Raw genomic sequence first — 18,533 nt, 5'->3', positions numbered from 1 at the left:
ATTTGAGCTTCAAAAGCCATAAAAGCTCCAAAAGCACCTATTTAGGAGCTTTTATAGCTTTTCGGCTAAAGTGGAAAAGCTGCAAAAGCAGAAGCAAAAGCCCAAACAAACAGGGCCTAAGAGTTGTGCCCTTTCAACTATTGCAGGTAGCTGCTTCTGCTTTGTATCGATCGACTGGTGAGTTTTCTGAGTAAATTATTTCTTCTTTTTCCAAGTAGAGTGATCAAGTATTCTTACGCAAGTTTTGATCAGGTGACGCTGGAAGTTATAAACTGCAAGATTTGGCTGACAAGTTGTTTGTGTCACTCCATGTTTGCGATGGCTGATGGTACCAAGTTCCTCCTATTGTTTCTCCTCCTAAACAGCTTAACATTGTGCTTTTGTACTAAACAAGATATTCGGTGCCTGAAGTCTATGCAACAGTCAGTGATTGATCCCAAAAGTGTACTCAAATCATCTTGGAACTTTGAAAATGAAACCGACGGTTTCATATGCCGCTTTACTGGTGTGGAATGCTGGTTCACATATGAGAACATGGTTCTCTCTCTGCGTCTCGGCAACCTAGGACTTCAAGGTGCATTTCATCAAGGTCTTCATGATTGTGCAAGCATGATAGGCCTGGACCTGTTGAATAACAATTTTTCAGGACCAATCCCACCCGACTTTTCACGGCAGGTGCCGTATCTGACATCTTTGGACACTAGTAGAAAAAGGGCCATTTGTCCCGGTTCATAAGGCCCATCTGTCCCGGTTGTGGGTCCGGGACTAAAGGGTCGTTACTAAAGCCCTAGGCCTTTACTCCCGGTTCTTACATGAACCGGGACAGATGGGCCTCCACGTGGCCGCTGCGGCGAGCCCAGGCATGAGGGCCTTTGGTCCCGGTTGGTGGCACCAACGGGACCAAAAGGCATCCACGCGTCAGCAGCTGGCAGGAGCTGAGGTTTTTTTTGAAAGGGGGTGGTTTAGGGGTTTTGGGGGTTAATTTAGGTTGTTAGCTAGCTAATAGAGAGAAGTGTTCTCTCTTATCTCCGTGCTTGGTTTACCAACGCTATTGCTATGCCTAAACGTGGCTTAGATTGAAGTGAAGGCAACATGTGGTGCATGTCGAAAGTAATACTAATCCTAACTTGACCAAGTTTGGATTGTACTACTTTCGACATGCACCACATGCATGTTGCCTTCACTTCAATCCAATCCATATTCATTTCACCCACTGATATATAATAACTCTTCATGCTCGCATGCATCATGCATCATCATAATAACAAGTCCTACTAATCATCATCATACAACTTCTACTCGTTATTAATAACAAGTCATACGATCATCATCCTCATAGTCATCGAACCAACCCTACTTAATTGTTCTTAGCTCATGATCATCAGTATTAAGTAGGACCTAAATACCCTCTTTAAGGTAAAATAGCATAAAACAATATAGACCCTGACTCTCCATTATGGAGAATGGAGATCATTCTGTCTCCAATTCTTGAACTTCGCTTCCCTTTGCTTCCAAGAACCTCCTTACAACTGTCCATACATTTTTTCCATTTCTTGATTGTCATGTCTCCACTTCTTTTAGAAATCCGGTATGGACAGTTGAGATTCGTAGGATGACCTGGCTGTATGTTCAAAACATCAAGGCGACCATGTTGATACATCAGATGAGGCACAGAATCATTCGGGATTATCTGTTGAAAAACATAGTAATAACTTCGTAGTTAGCAATGATGTACTAGTTTTAGAAGTATGCAAAAGATGCACGGATGTCGTAATAGTAAAAAATCTTACCAGGGTATCTCCATGGTAGTTACCGTAGTTCAACACGTGCACTAGTGGCACATATTGACCATAATGTCGAGGAGTTTGATTGTAGATATTGTAATTCTCAAGATTAGTACAAAATGCGATCAGGTGATTTTTCTTCTGATAAATATTCAGAGCCATCGGTGTAGTGGGTTTTGTCTACCATCTTCCGCACATTCTTTGGGGAATGAAAATAAGCTGTCACTATTTTAAAATAAACAATATAAATTACTTAATAACTATGTTTGAGAAGCTCACATAGGGGAAGAATTGGAAGCGTATCAACAAGGACCCAAATGTCCAAATTGTCTTCGGCGGTGTCAGGCTCACCAAGATCCATGGTGACAAGCATACCCTCATAAAAACCATATATCTCGCAAAGTGCTTCCCAATTCTTGCAACCAAAATGGGTTACACTCTCAGAATTGTACAGATTTACTTCAAAATCCATATCATGATGGGTCCTTAGGTGAATTTTCTTTGTTTCCATACTTTCATGGTCTTCAAAACCCATCCTCTCCAAGACATAGCGTCTTGCATAGCATGGGATAAGCTAGTCAAATTGTAAAATATGAAAAGTACACGTTGAAATAGTTGAAGTCGTGCTTAATTACAAAAAAACACTTGTCGTCGTTGCGTACCGTTTCAACATCGAATGTCTCCTCGAGCTTAATGCTGAAGCGCCGATCTTCGTCCAGCTAAAGGAACCTATCGCACATACCTCGGTCATCGTGGCACCAGTCGCACTCCCCCAGGAGACTTTCATCGCACTCCCCTAGGAGACTTTCAAATATTAAGACTATCGGTTTGTCGAGTCTTTTCTTGAAAACTCTCAGCTCACGCGGTGTACATATTCGACCGTCGGTGATGGTAGCTCCTCCTTTCATTCCTGAGTGCATTACACCAAATTGTCTAGCACACGGAAATGAGGGAGAAGCTACCCCCATGACAACAATCGGGATTCTTCATCCTCTCTCATATATATATATATGGTGGAGACTCACCCTCATTGATTCCTCTCTGACATTTGCGACCGTCGGTGATGGTAGCTCCTCCTTTCGTTCCCGAGTGCATTACACCAAATTGTCTAGCACACGGGAACAAAGGAGAAGCTACCCCCACAACAACAGTCGGGATTCTTTGTCCTCTAATATATCGTGGAGACTCGACAGACTTAAAGTCAACCCAAAATATCGTTTAATTATCATTCTAAAAAAAAGACATATCGAGCGCTTGAAGGAGATTTGGCTAGACTCACCTCGAGGTCGGAGGGGGGTCGGTGACGGGGACGACGGCGGGGATGATGGAGGGGGCTCCTAGATTTCTACAAAAACAAAAACCCTATAAGTTATAAACTAATCAAATGCATACGCCTTGCATAGTGCTCTCCAATTTTAGCATTCAAAGTAGGGGTAGTTTTCCAATTTGAGCATTCAATAAGCAAAACCAAATCATAAAATAAAGGAGTATTCAAATTAGCATGCATTCAATTATAAGAAAAACTACATCATCTCTTGCGTTCGTACATCGTCGAATATTATCACTAATACACCTCGAATACTATCATACATATAGCATCACTAATATAGCTAGAATCGTAGCGCCCGACGGGTATCAGCGCGGGCGGTGGACACCCAAAGAGAAGGAACCATCAAATGATCATAGCTCCAATGAGATCCCTGAAGAACCTGCCAGGTATTATCGAACCTGCCCTCCAACACAACCATGTAGCGACAGACGTGCTCGTCCTCCTCACTGACACGGTGACGTACCACCTCCGCGGTGTCCGGAAGCCTCGGCACCGTCACTGGCCCACGCGACCGCCACCAAACAAGGATCGGGTCAATGATGGACTGGCTCCTCACCAACCTACGCCCCCTGGAAGGTAGCACCTCCCAATACCAACCCGGCGGAGCCCAGTCCCGGAAATGGCCCCTCTGATCAAGCAGGCCTCCTCCGCTGAGTTGATGACGAGGATGCGGTATAGGCATCGTCGACGTCCATGCGGGAATAATTGCTTGAACTAAAAAAACTAGTTCTATTAATTTCCTTGCTAAGAATAAACTGCTTCTATAGTCAAATAAAGTAGTTCTATTAAATCAACTAGTTCAACTACTAAGCACTTACTATAAATAAAATAAAATAGTACTACTAAAAATAAACTACTTCTATAGTAAAATAAAGTAGTTTTATTAAATCAACTAGTTCAACTACTAAGCACTTACTATAAATAAAATAAAGTAGTACTTACTAAAAATAAACTACTTCTATCGTAAAAATAAACTACTTCTATAGTAAAATAACACATTGATATAGATCAAGATGATGAAGATCATGGTGTCGTGCCGGTGACGATAGAGATCATGACAGTACTTTGGAGATGGAGATCAAAGGCGCAAGATGATCATGGCCATATCATGTCACATATTTTGATTGCATATGATGTTTATCTTTTATACATCTTATTTTGCTTAGTTTGACGGTAGCATTTTAAGATGATCTCTCACTAATTATCAAGAAGTGTTCTCCCTGAGTATGCACCATTGTGAAAGTTCTTCGTGCTGAGACACCACGTGATGATCGGGTGTGATAGGCTCTACGTTCAAATAGAACGGGTGCAAAACAGTTGCACACGCGGAATACTCAGGTTAAACTTGACGAGCCTAGCATATACAGATATGGCCTCGGAACACGGAGACCGAAAGGTCGAACGTGAATCATATAGTAGATATGATCAACATAGTGATGTTCACCATTTAAACTACTCCATCTCACGTGATGATCGGACATGGTTTAGTTGATTTGGATCACGTAATCACTTAGATGACTAGAGAGATGTCTGTCTAAGTGGGAGTTCTTAAGTAATATGATTAATTGAACTTAAATTTATCATGAACTTAGTCCTGGTAGTATTTTGCAAATTATGTTATAGATCAATAGCTCGCGTTGTTGCTTTCATATGTTTATTTTGATATGTTCCTAGAGAAAACTGTGTTGAAAGATGTTAGTAGCAATGATGCGGATTGGATCCGAGATCTGAGGTTTATCCTCATTGCGGCACAGAAGAATTATGTCCTTAATGCACCGCTAGGTGACAGACCTATTGCAGGAGCAGATACAGACGTTATGAACGTTTGGCTAGCTCAATATGATGACTACTTGATAGATTAGTGCACCATGCTTAACGGCTTAGAATCGGGACTTCAAAGACGTTTTGAACGTCATGGACCATATGAGATGTTCCAGGAATTGAAGTTAATATTTCAAGCAAATACCCGAGTTGAGAGATATGAAGTCTCCAACAAGTTCTATTGCTAAAAGATGGAAGAGAATCGCTCAACTAGTGAGCATGTGCTCAGATTGTCTGGGTACTACAATCGCTTGAATCAAGTGGGAGTTAATCTTCCAGATAAGATAGTGATTGACAGAGTTCTCTAGTCACCATCACTAAGTTAGTAGAACTTTGTGATGAACTATAGTATGCAAGGGATGACGAAAACGATTCCCGAGCTCTTCGTGATGTTGAAATCGACGAAGGTAGAAATCTAGAAAGAGCATCAAGTGTTGATGATTGACAAGACCACTAGTTTCAAGAAAAGGGCAAAGGGATAGAAAGGGAACTTCAAGTAGAATGACAATCAAGTTGTCAGTCCCGCGAAGAAGCTCATAGCTGGACCAAAGCCTGAAACTGAGTGCTTACACTGCAAAGGAAATGGTCACTGGAAGCGGAAATGCCCTAAATATTTGGTGGATAAGAAGGATGGCAAAGTGAACAAGGGTATATTTGATATACAGGTGTTTGATGTGTGCCTTACTAGTGTTTATAGTAACCCCTGAGTATTTAATACTTGTTCGGTTGCTAAAGATTAGTAACTCAAAACAGGAGTTACATAATAAACAGAGACTAGTTGAGGGGAAGTGACGATGAGTGTTGGAAATAGTTCCAAGATTGATATGATCATCATCACACACTCCCTATATTTTCGAGATTAGTGTTAAACCTAAATAAATGTTATTTAGCGTCTGCGTTGAGCATGAATATGATTTGATCATGTTTATTGCAATACGGTTATTCATTTAAAATCAGAGAATAATTGTTGTTCTGTTTAAATGAATAAAACCTTTGATGGTCATACACCCAATGAAAATAGTTTGTTGGATCTCGATCGTAGTAATACACATATTCATAATATTGATGCCAAAAGATGCAAAGTTGATAATGATAGTGCAACTTATTTGTGGCACTGCCGTTTGGGTCATATCGGTGTAAAGCGCATGAAGAAACTCCATAAAGATGGATTTTCGGAATCACTTGGTTATGAATCATTTGATGCTTGCGAACCATGCCTTTTGGGCAAGATGACTAAAACTCCGTTCTCTGGAACAATGGAACGAGCTACTGACTTATTGGAAACAATACATACCGATGTATGCGGTCCAATGAGTGTTGATGCTCGTGGCGGGTATCGTTATTTTCTGACCTTCACAAGATGAATTGAGCAGATATGAGTATATCTACTTGATGAAACATAAGTCTGAAATAATTGAAAGGTTCAAAGAATTTCAGAGTGAAGTGGAAAAATCATCGTAACAAGAAAATAAAGTTTCTACGATCTGATCGCGGAGACGAATATTTGAGTTACGAGTTTGGTCTTCAATTAAAACAATGTGGAATAGTTTCACAGCTCACGCCACCTGGAACACCACAACGTTATGGTGTGTCCGAACGTCATAACTGCACTTTATTGGATATGGTGCGATCTATGATGTCTCTTATCGGTTTTACCACTATCGTTTTGGGGTTGTGCATTAGAGACAGCTGCATTCACGTTTAAAAGGGCACCATCTAAATCCGTTGAGACGACACCGTATGAACTATGGTTTAGCAGTAAACCTAAGCTGTCGTTTCTTAAAGTTTGGAGTTGCGATGCTTATATGAAAAAGTTTCAACCTGATAAGCTCGAACCCAAATCGGAGAAGTGCGTCTTCATAGAATACCCAAAGGAAACTGTTGGGTACTCCTTCTATCACAAATCCAAAGGCAAAGCATTCGTTGCTAAAAATGGATCCTTTCTAGAGAAGGAGTTTCTCTCGAAAGAAGTGAGTGGGAGGAAAGTAGAACTTGATGAGGTAATTGTACCTTCTCCCTTATTGGAAAGTAGTTCATCACAGAAATCAGTTCCAGTGATTACTACACCAATTAGTGAGGAAGTTAATGATGATGATCATGAAACTTCAGATCAAGTTGCTGCCAAACCTCGTAGGTCTTCCAGAGTAAGATCCGCACCAGAGTGGTACGGTAATCATGTTCTGGAAGTCATGTTACTAGACCATGATGAAACCTACGAACTATGAGGAAGCGATGATGAGCCCAGATTCCACGAAATGGCTTGAGGCCATAAAATCTGAGATATGATCCATGTATGAGAACAAAGTATGGACTTTGATTGACTTGCTCTGATCAGCAAGCCATGTTAAATAAATGGATCTTCAAGAGGAAAACGGACACTGATAGTAGTGTTACTATCTACTAAGCTCGACTTGTTGCAAAATGTTTTCGACAAGTTCAAGGGGTTGACTACGATGAGACTTTCTCACCCGTAGCGATGCTTAAGTCTGTCCGAATCATGTTAGCAATTTCTGCATTTTATGATTATGAAATTTGGCAAATGGATGTCAAAACTGCATTCTTGAATGGATTTCTGGAAGAAGAGTTGTATATGGCGTAGCCAGAAGGTTTTGTTAATCCTATAGGTGCTAACAAAATGTGCAAGCTCCAGCGATCCATCAATGGACTAGTTCAAACATCTCGGAGTTGGAATATACGCTTTGATCAGTTGATTAAAGCATATGGTTTTATACAGACTTTTGGAAAGGCCTGTATTTACAAGAAAGTGAGTGGGAGCACTACAACCTTTCTGATAAGGATATGTGAATGACATATTGTTGATCGGAAATGATGTAGAATTTTCTGGAAAGCATAAAGAAGTGTTTGAAGGGAGTTTTTCAAAGAAAGACCTCGATGAAGCTGCTTACACATTGAGCATCAAGATCTATAGAGATAGATCAAGACGCTTGATAAGATTTTTCAATAAGTACATACCTTGACAAGATTTTGAAGTAGTTCAAAATGGAACAGTCAAAGAAAGAGTTCTTGCCTGTGTTACAAAGGTATGAAATTGAGTAAGACTCAAAACCCGACTATGGCAGAAAATAGAAAGAGAATGAAAAGTCATTCCCTATGCCTCAGTCATAGGTTCTATAAAGTATGCTAGCTGTGAATCAGACCTATTGTATACCTTGCTCTGTGTTTGGCAAAGGAATACAATTTTGATCTAATAGTAGATCACTGGACAGCGGTCAAGAATATCCTTAGTGAGGACTAAGGAGATGTCTCTCGATTATGGAGGTGATAAAAGAGTTCGTCGTAAAAGTTACATCGGTGCAAACTTTTACACCAATCCAGATGACTCTAAGTCTCAATCTGGATACATATTGAAAGTGGGAGCAATTAGCTAGAGTAGCTCCGTGCAGATCATTGTGGACATAGAATATTTGCAAAATACATACGGCTCTGAATGTGACAGACCCGTTGACTAAACTTCTCTCATGAGCAAAACATGATCATACCTTAGTACTCTTTGGGTGTTAATCACATAGCCATGTGAACTAGATTATTGACTCTAGTAAACCCTTTGGGCGTTGATCACATGACGATGTGAACTATGGGTATTAATCACATACAGATGTGAATATTGGTGTTAAATCACATGGTGATGTGAACTACACTATTGACTCTAGTGCAGATGGGAGACTGAAGGAAATATGACCTAGAGGCAATAATAAAGTTATTATTTATTTCCTTATTTCATGATAAATGTTTATTATTCATGCTAGAATTGTATTAACCGGAAACATAATACATGTGTGAATACATAGACAAACATAGTGTCACTAGTATGCCTCTACTTGACTAGCTCGTGAATCAAAGATGGTTAAGTTTCCTAACCATAGACATGTGTTGTTATTTGATTAACGGGATCACATCATTAGGAGAATGATGTGATTGACATGACCCATTCCGTTAGCCTAGCACTTGATCGTTTAGTATATTGCTATTGCTTTCTTCATGACTTATACATGTTCCTGTAACTATGAGATTATGCAACTCCCGTTTACCGGAGGAACACTTTGGTTACTACCAAACTTCACAACGTAACTGGGTGATTATAAAGGAGTACTACAGGTGTCTCCGAAGGTACATGTTGAGTTGGCATATTTCGAGATTAGGTTTCGTCACTCTGATTGTCGGAGAGGTATCTCTAGGCCCTCTCGGTAATGCACATCACTATAAGCCTTGCAAGCAATGTGACCAATGAGTTGGTTACGGGATGATGCATTACGTAAAGAGTAAAGATACTTGCCGGTAACGAGATTGAACTAGGTATTGGATACCGACGATCAAATCTCGGGCAAGTAACATACCGATGACAAAGGGAACAACGTTTTTGTTATGTGGTTTGATCGATAAAGATCTTCATAGAATATGTAGGAACCAATATGGGCATCCAGGTTCCGCTATTGGTTATTGATCGAGAATAGTTCTAGGTCATGTCTACATAGTTCTCGAACCCGTAGGGTCCGCACGCTTAACGTTACGATGACAGTTTTATTATGAGTTTATAAGTTTTGATGTACCAAAGTTTGTTCGGAGTCCCGGATGTGATCACGGACATGACGAGGAGTCTCGAAATGGTCGAGACATAAAGATTGATATATTGGACGACTATATTCGGACACCAGAAGTGTTCCGGACGTTTTCGGAGAAAACCGGAGTGCCAGAGGGTTACCGGAACCCCCTGAGGAGAGATAATGGGCCACGTGGGCCTTGGTGGAAAGAGAGAGGGGCGGCCAGGGTGGGCCGCGCGCCCCCTCTCCCTCTGGTCCGAATTGGACTAGGAGGGGGGCGGCGCCCCCCCCCCTCTTTCCTTCCCCCTCTCCCCCTTCCTTTCCCCTCCTAGTAGGAGTAGGAAAAGGGGAGTCCTACTCCTACTAGGAGGAGGACTCTTCCTCCTTGGCGCGCCCACAAGGGCCGGCCGGCCTCCTCCCTTGCTCCTTTATATACAGGGACAGGGGGCACCCTAGAACACACAAGTTGATCTATGGATCATTCCTTAGCCGTGTGCGGTGCCCCCCTCCACCATATTCCACCTCGATCATATCGTCGCGGAGTTTAGGCGAAGCCCTGCACCGGTAGAACATCATCATCGTCACCACGCCATCGTGCTGACGGAACTCATCCCCGAAGCTTTGCTGGATCGGAACCCGGGGATCGTCATCGAGCTGAACGTGTGCTGAACTCGGAGGTGCCGTACGTTCGGTGCTTGGATCGGTCAGATCGTGAAGACGTACGACTACATCAACCGCGTTGTGCTAACGCTTCGGCTTACGGTCTACGAGGGTACGTGGACAACACTCTCCCCTCTCGTTGCTATGCCATCACCATGATCTTGCGTGTGCGTAGGATTTTTTTTGAAATTACTGCGTTCCCCAACAGTGGCATCCGAGCCTAGGTTTTATGTGTTGATGTTATATGCACGAGTAGAACACAAGTGAGTTTTGGGCGATACAAGTCATACTGCTTACCAGCATGTCATACTTTGGTTCGGCGGTATTGTTGGATGAAGCGGCCCGGACCAACATTACGCGTACGCTTACGCGAGACTGGTTTTACCGCCGTGCTTTGCACACAGGTGACTAGCGAGTGTCAGTTTCTCCAACTTTAGTTGAACCGAGTGTGGCTACGCCCGGTCCTTGCGAAGGTTAAAACAGCACCAACTTGACGAACTATCATTGTGGTTTTGATGCGTAGGTAAGAATGGTTCTTGCTCAGCCCGTAGCAACCACGTAAAACTTGCAACAACAAAGTAGAGGACGTCTAACTTGTTTTTGCAGGGCATGTTGTGATGTGATATGGTCAAGACGTGATGATATATAAGTTGTTGTATGAGATGATCATGTTTTGTTGAAGTTATCGGCAACTAGCAGAAGTCCTATGGTTGTCTCTTTGTTGCATAAGATGCAAGTGCCAAATAATTGCTTTACTTTATCGCTATACGATAGCAATAGTTGCAAGAGCAATAGTTGGCGAGACGACCATGTGACGACACATTGATATAGATCAAGATGATGAAGATCATGGTGTCGTGCCGGTGACGATAGAGATCATGACAGTACTTTGGAGATGGAGATCAAAGGCGCAAGATGATCATGGCCATATCATGTCACATATTTTGATTGCATATGATGTTTATCTTTTATACATCTTATTTTTCTTAGTTTGACGGTAGCATTTTAAGATGATCTCTCACTAATTATCAAGAAGTGTTCTCCCTGAGTATGCACCGTTGCGAAAGTTCTTCGTGCTGAGACACCACGTGATGATCGGGTGTGATAGGCTCTACGTTCAAATACAACGGGTGCAAAACAGTTGCACACGCGGAATACTCAGGTTAAACTTGACGAGCCTAGCATATACAGATATGGCATCGGAACACGGAGACCGAAAGGTCGAACGTGAATCATATAGTAGATATGATCAACATAGTGATGTTCACCATTGAAACTACTCCATCTCACGTGATGATCGGACATGGTTTAGTTGATTTGGATCACGTAATCACTTAGATGACTAGAGAGATGTCTGTCTAAGTGGGAGTTCTTAAGTAATATGATTAATTGAACTTAAATTTATCATAAACTTAGTCCTGGTAGTATTTTGCAAATTATGTTATAGATCAATAGCTCGCGTTGTTGCTTTCATATGTTTATTTTGATATGTTCCTAGAGAAAACTGTGTTGAAAGATGTTAGTAGCAATGATGCGGATTGGATCCGTGATATGAGGTTTATCCTCATTGTTGCACAGAAGAATTATGTCCTTAATGCACCGCTAGGTGACAGACCTATTGCAGGAGCAGATGCAGACGTTATGAACATTTGGCTAGCTCAATATGATGACTACTTGATAGTTTAGTGCACCATGCTTAACGGCTTAGAATCGGGACTTCAAAGATGTTTTGAACGTCATGGACCATATGAGATGTTCCAGGAATTGAAGTTAATATTTCAAGCAAATACCTGAGTTGAGATATATGAAGTCTCCAACAAGTTCTATTGCTAAAAGATGGAGGAGAATCGCTCAACTAGTGAGCATGTGCTCAAATTGTCTGGGTACTACAATCTCTTGAATCAAGTGTGAGTTAATCTTCCAGATAAGATAGTGATTGACAGAGTTCTCTAGTCACCATCACTAAGTTAGTAGAACTTTGTGATGAACTATAGTATGCAAGGGATGACGAAAACGATTCCCGAGCTCTTCGTGATGTTGAAATCGATGAAGGTAGAAATCAAGAAAGAGCATCAAGTATTGATGATTGACAAGACCACTAGTTTCAAGAAAAGGGCAAAGGGATAGAAAGGGAACTTCAAGTAGAATGACAAGCAAGTTGTCACTCCCACGAAGAAGCTCATAGCTGGACCAAAGCCTGAAACTGAATGCTTACACTTCAAAGGAAATGGTCACTGGAAGCGGAAATGCCCTAAATATTTGGTGGATAAGAAGGATGGCAAAGTGAACAAGGGTATATTTGATATATAGGTGTTTGATGTGTGCCTTACTAGTGTTTATAGTAACCCCTGAGTATTTAATACTTGTTCGGTTGCTAAAGATTAGTAACTCGAAACAGGAGTTACATAATAAACAGAGACTAGTTGAGGGGAAGTGACGATGAGTGTTGGAAATAGTTCCAAGATTGATATGATCATCATCACACACTCCCTATATTTTCGAGATTAGTGTTAAACCTAAATAAATGTTATTTAGCGTCTGCGTTGAGCATGAATATGATTTGATCATGTTTATTGCAATACGGTTATTCATTTAAAATCAGAGAATAATTGTTGTTCTGTTTAAATGAATAAAACCTTTGATGGTCATACACCCAATGAAAATAGTTTGTTGGATCTCGATCGTAGTAATACACATATTCATAATATTGATGCCAAAAGATGCAAAGTTGATAATGATAGTGCAACTTATTTGTGGCACTGCCGTTTGGGTCATATCGGTGTAAAGCGCATGAAGAAACTCCATAAAGATGGATTTTCGGAATCACTTGGTTATGAATCATTTGATGCTTGCGAACCATGCCTTTTGGGCAAGATGACTAAAACTCCGTTCTCTGGAACAATAGAACGAGCTACTGACTTATTGGAAACAATACATACCGATGTATGCGGTCCAATGAGTGTTGATGCTCGTGGCGGGTATCGTTATTTTCTGACCTTCACAAGATGAATTGAGCAGATATGAGTATACCTACTTGATGAAACATAAGTCTGAAATAATTGAAAGGTTCAAAGAATTTCAGAGTGAAGTGGAAAAATCATCGTAACAAGAAAATAAAGTTTCTACGATCTGATCGCGGAGACGAATATTTGAGTTACGAGTTTGGTCTTCAATTAAAACAATGTGGAATAGTTTCACAGCTCACGCCACCTGGAACACCACAACGTTATGGTGTGTCCGAACGTCATAACTGCACTTTATTGGATATGGTGCGATCTATGATGTCTCTTATCGGTTTTACCACTATCGTTTTGGGGTTGTGCATTAGAGACAGCTGCATTCACGTTTAAAGGGCACCATCTAAATCCGTTGAGACGACACCGTATGAACTATGGTTTAGCAGTAAACCTAAGCTGTCGTTTCTTAAAGTTTGGAGTTGCGATGCTTATATGAAAAAGTTTCAACCTGATAAGCTCGAACCCAAATCAGAGAAGTGCGTCTTCATAGAATACCCAAAGGAAACTGTTGGGTACTCCTTCTATCACAAATCCAAAGGCAAAGCATTCGTTGCTAAAAATGGTTCCTTTCTAGAGAAGGAGTTTCTCTCGAAAGAAGTGAGTGGGAGGAAAGTAGAACTTGATGAGGTAATTGTACCTTCTCCCTTATTGGAAAGTAGTTCATCATAGAAATCAGTTCCAGTGATTACTACACCAATTAGTGAGGAAGTTAATGATGATGATCATGAAACTTCAGATCAAGTTGCTGCCAAACCTCGTAGGTCTTCCAGAGTAAGATCCGCACCAGAGTGGTACGGTAATCATGTTCTGGAAGTCATGTTACTAGACCATGATGAAACCTACGAACTATGAGGAAGCGATGATGAGCCCAGATTCCACGAAATGGCTTGAGGCCATAAAATCTGAGATATGATCCATGTATGAGAACAAAGTATGGACTTTGATTGACTTGCTCTGATCAGCAAGCCATGTTAAATAAATGGATCTTCAAGAGGAAAACAGACACTGATAGTAGTGTTACTATCTACTAAGCTCGACTTGTTGCAAAAGGTTTTCGACAAGTTCAAGGGGTTGACTACGATGAGACTTTCTCACCCGTAGCGATGCTTAAGTCTGTCCGAATCATGTTAGCAATTTCTGCATTTTATGATTATGAAATTTGGCAAATGGATGTCAAAACTGCATTCTTGAATGGATTTCTGGAAGAAGAGTTGTATATGGCGCAGCCAGAAGGTTTTGTTAATCCTATAGGTGCTAACAAAATGTGCAAGCTCCAGCGATCCATCAATGGACTAGTGCAAACATCTCGGAGTTGGAATATACGCTTTGATGAGTTGATTAAAGCATATGGTTTTATACAGACTTTTGGAAAGGCCTGTATTTACAAGAAAGTGAGTGGGAGCACTACAACCTTTCTGATAAGGATATGTGAATGACATATTGTTGATCGGAAATGATGTAGAATTTTCTGGAAAGCATAAAGAAGTGTTTGAATGGAGTTTTTCAAAGAAAGACCTCGATGAAGCTGCTTACACATTGAGCATCAAGATCTATAGAGATAGATCAAGACGCTTGATAAGATTTTTCAATAAGTACATACCTTGACAAGATTTTGAAGTAGTTCAAAATGGAACAGTCAAAGAAAGAGTTCTTGCCTGTGTTGCAAAGGTATGAAATTGAGTAAGACTCAAAACCCGACTATGGCAGAAAATAGAAAGAGAATGAAAAGTCATTCCCTATGCCTCAGTCATAGGTTCTATAAAGTATGCTAGCTATGAACCAGACCTATTGTATACCTTGCTCTGTGTTTGGCAAAGGAATACAATTTTGATCTAATAGTAGATCACTGGACAGCGGTCAAGAATATCCTTAGTGAGGACTAAGGAGATGTCTCTCGATTATGGAGGTGATAAAAGAGTTCGTCGTAAAAGTTACATCGGTGCAAACTTGGAGGTGCCGTACGTTCGGTGCTTGGATCGGTCAGATCGTGAAGATGTACGACTACATCAACCGCATTGTGCTAACGCTTCGGCTTACGGTCTACGAGGGTACGTGGACAACACTCTCCCCTCTCGTTGCTATGCCATCACCATGATCTTGCGTGTGCGTAGGATTTTTTTTGAAATTACTGCGTTCCCCAACAGTGGCATCCGAGCCTAGGTTTTATGCGTTGATGTTATATGCACGAGTAGAACACAAGTGAGTTTTGGGCGATACAAGTCATACTGCTTACCAGCATGTCATACTTTGGTTCGGCGGTATTGTTGGATGAAGCGGCCCGGACCAACATTACGCGTACGCTTACGCGAGACTGGTTTTACCGCCGTGCTTTGCACACAGGTGACTAGCGAGTGTCAGTTTCTCCAACTTTAGTTGAACCGAGTGTGGCTACGCCCGGTCCTTGCGAAGGTTAAAACAGCACCAACTTGACGAACTATCGTTGTGGTTTTGATGCGTAGGTAAGAACGGTTCTTGCTCAGCCCTTAGCAACCACGTAAAACTTGCAACAACAAAGTAGAGGACGTCTAACTTGTTTTTGCAGGGCATGTTGTGATGTGATATGGTCAAGACGTGATGAGATATAAGTTGTTGTATGAGATGATCATGTTTTGTTGAAGTTATCGGCAACTAGCAGAAGTCCTATGGTTGTCTCTTTGTTGCATAAGATGCAAGTGCCAAATAATTGCTTTACTTTATCGCTATACGATAGCAATAGTTGCAAGAGCAATAGTTGGCGAGACGACCATGTGACGACACATTGATATAGATCAAGATGATGAAGATCATGGTGTCGTGCCGGTGACGATAGAGATCATGACAGTACTTTGGAGATGGAGATCAAAGGCGCAAGATGATCATGGCCATATCATGTCACATATTTTGATTGCATATGATGTTTATCTTTTATACATCTTATTTTTCTTAGTTTGACGGTAGCATTTTAAGATGATCTCTCACTAATTATCAAGAAGTGTTCTCCCTGAGTATGCACCGTTGCGAAAGTTCTTCGTGCTGAGACACCATGTGATGATCGGGTGTGATAGGCTCTACGTTCAAATACAGCGGGTGCAAAACAGTTGCACACGTGGATCACATCATTAGGAGAATGATGTGATTGACATGACCCATTCCGTTAGCCTAGCACTTGATCATTTAGTATATTGCTATTGCTTTCTTCATGACTTATACATGTTCCTGTAACTATGAGATTATGCAACTCCCGTTTACCGGAGGAACACTTTGGTTACTACCAAACGTCACAACGTAACTGGGTGATTATAAAGGAGTACTACAGGTGTCTCCGAAGGTACATGTTGAGTTGGCATATTTCGAGATTAGGTTTTGTCACTCTGATTGTCGGAGAGGTATCTCTAGGCCCTCTCGGTAATGCACATCACTATAAGCCTTGCAAGCAATGTGACCAATGAGTTGGTTACAGGATGATGCATTCGTAACGAGTAAAGAGACTTGTCGGTAACGAGATTGAACTAGGTATTGGATACCGACGATCAAATCTCGGGCAAGTAACATATCGATGACAAAGGGAACAACGTATGTTGTTATGCGGTTTGACCGATAAAGATCTTCGTAGAATATGTAGGAACCAATATGGGCATCCAGGTTCCGCTATTGGTTATTGACCGAGAATAGTTCTAGGTCATGTCTACATAGTTCTCAAACCCGTAGGGTCCGCACGCTTAACGTTACGATGACAGTTTTATTATGAGTTTATAAGCTTTGATGTACCGAAGTTTGTTCAGAGTCCCGGATGTGATCACGGACATGACGAGGAGTCTCGAAATGGTCGAGACATAAAGATTGATATATTGGACGACTATATTCGGACACCGGAAGTGTTCCGGACGTTTTCGGAGAAAACCGGAGTGCCGGAGGGTTACCGGAACCCCTCGGGGAGAGATAATGGGCCACATGGGCCTTGGTGGAAAGAGAGAGGGGCGGCCAGGGTGGGCCGTGCGCCCCCCTCTTTCCTTCCCCCTCCTAGTAGGAGTAGGAAAAGGGGAGTCCTACTCGTCCTACTCCTACTAGGAGGAGGACTCTTCCTCCTTGGCGCGCCCACAAGGGCCGGCCGGCCTCCCCCCTTGCTCCTTTATATACAGGGGCAGGGGGGCACCCTAGAACACACAAGCCGTGTGCGGTGCCCCCCTCCACCATATTCCACCTCGGTCATATCGTCGCGGAGTTTAGGCGAAACCCTGCGCCGGTAGAACATCATCATCGTCACCACGCCGTCGTGCTAACGGAACTCATCCCTGAAGCTTTGCTGGATCGGAGCCCGGGGATCGTCGTCGAGCTGAACGTGTGCTGAACTCGGAGGTGCCGTACATTCGGTGCTTGGATCAGTCAGATCGTGAAGACGTACGACTACATCAACCGTGTTGTGCTAACGCTTCCGCTTACGGTCTACGACGGTACGTGGACAACACTCTCCCCTCTCGTTGCTATGCCATCACCATGATCTTGCGTGTGCGTAGGATTTTTTTTTGAAATTACTGCGTTCCCCAACAGTGGCGGCGTCCGGGCGGCGCGGGACAGCGTCAGAGGCAGGGCGACGACGGCGACAGCGAGGCAGAGGGGCAGCCTGGCGACGTCGTTGGGGCGGGATCGAAGAACTGAACGAAATTTTTCACAAGTGATGTATATATAGCCAGAGCATTGGTCCCGGTTCGTGGCACCAACCGGGACCAATGCCCCCCTTTAGTCCCGGTTGGTGCCACCAACTGGGACTAAAGGCCTTGTGCTGCCGCGTCATGGCACGAAAGTTTAGTCCCACCTCGCTAGTTGAGGGAGCTAGAGAGTGGTTTATAAGCCCTAGTCCCGCTGCCCTCTCGAGCTCCTCTCAAATGCAGGCTTACGAGCCTAAACACACTGTATGTGCCTATGGGCCTACTGCGGGCCTGAATACTGGCCCATTGTTGGGTTTCTAGTCGTATTCAGGCCGTGGTGGCCCTTTAGGTGGCACTTATTTTATTTTATTTTTGTTTTATTTTTTGCTTTGTTTATTTTGTTTTGTTTCTACTTACAGCAAAATACTTACTAGTTTTTCAGTGATTCTTTTTGCTTTTAGGTAATAAAAATTATAAACTTTTTGTTAGTGCCATTTGTTTTCTAATTTGAATAGTTTAAATTTGATTTTTTGGAAATTTGTGTTAATCACTAGTTTTGGAATAGCTTTACTATAAAAATAGATTATTGAGTGATTCTTTTTCCTGCTATTTAATATTACTGTGTTTTATCATTATATTCAAAAACATATTTTGTTATTTTAGTTTCTAACAAAAAATTCTTTATGATAATTCTTTTTGCTATTAAAGTTTCTAACAAAAAATTTCTTTATGAAAAT

General features: G+C 41.8%; 1 protein-coding gene across 1 annotated transcript in view; it reads left to right on the top strand.

Annotated features, from left to right (window-relative positions):
- The first annotated feature begins 318 nt into the window (after window positions 1-318).
- Window positions 319-18,533, top strand: part of LOC119281860 (probably inactive leucine-rich repeat receptor-like protein kinase At5g48380) — a 19,433-nt gene continuing 1,218 nt past the window's right edge. Inside the window, exon 1 of the mRNA XM_037562274.1 lies at window positions 319-695. Within this exon, the coding sequence (XP_037418171.1) occupies window positions 319-695 (377 nt within the window). The remainder of the gene's footprint in view (window positions 696-18,533) is intronic.

Source organism: Triticum dicoccoides, chromosome 3B (genome assembly GCF_002162155.2).
Source record: "Triticum dicoccoides isolate Atlit2015 ecotype Zavitan chromosome 3B, WEW_v2.0, whole genome shotgun sequence".
Taxonomy (NCBI): domain Eukaryota; kingdom Viridiplantae; phylum Streptophyta; class Magnoliopsida; order Poales; family Poaceae; genus Triticum; species Triticum dicoccoides.
The sequence above is the reverse complement of the archived record's forward strand: the minus strand, read 5'-3'. Positions and strand labels throughout refer to the sequence as shown.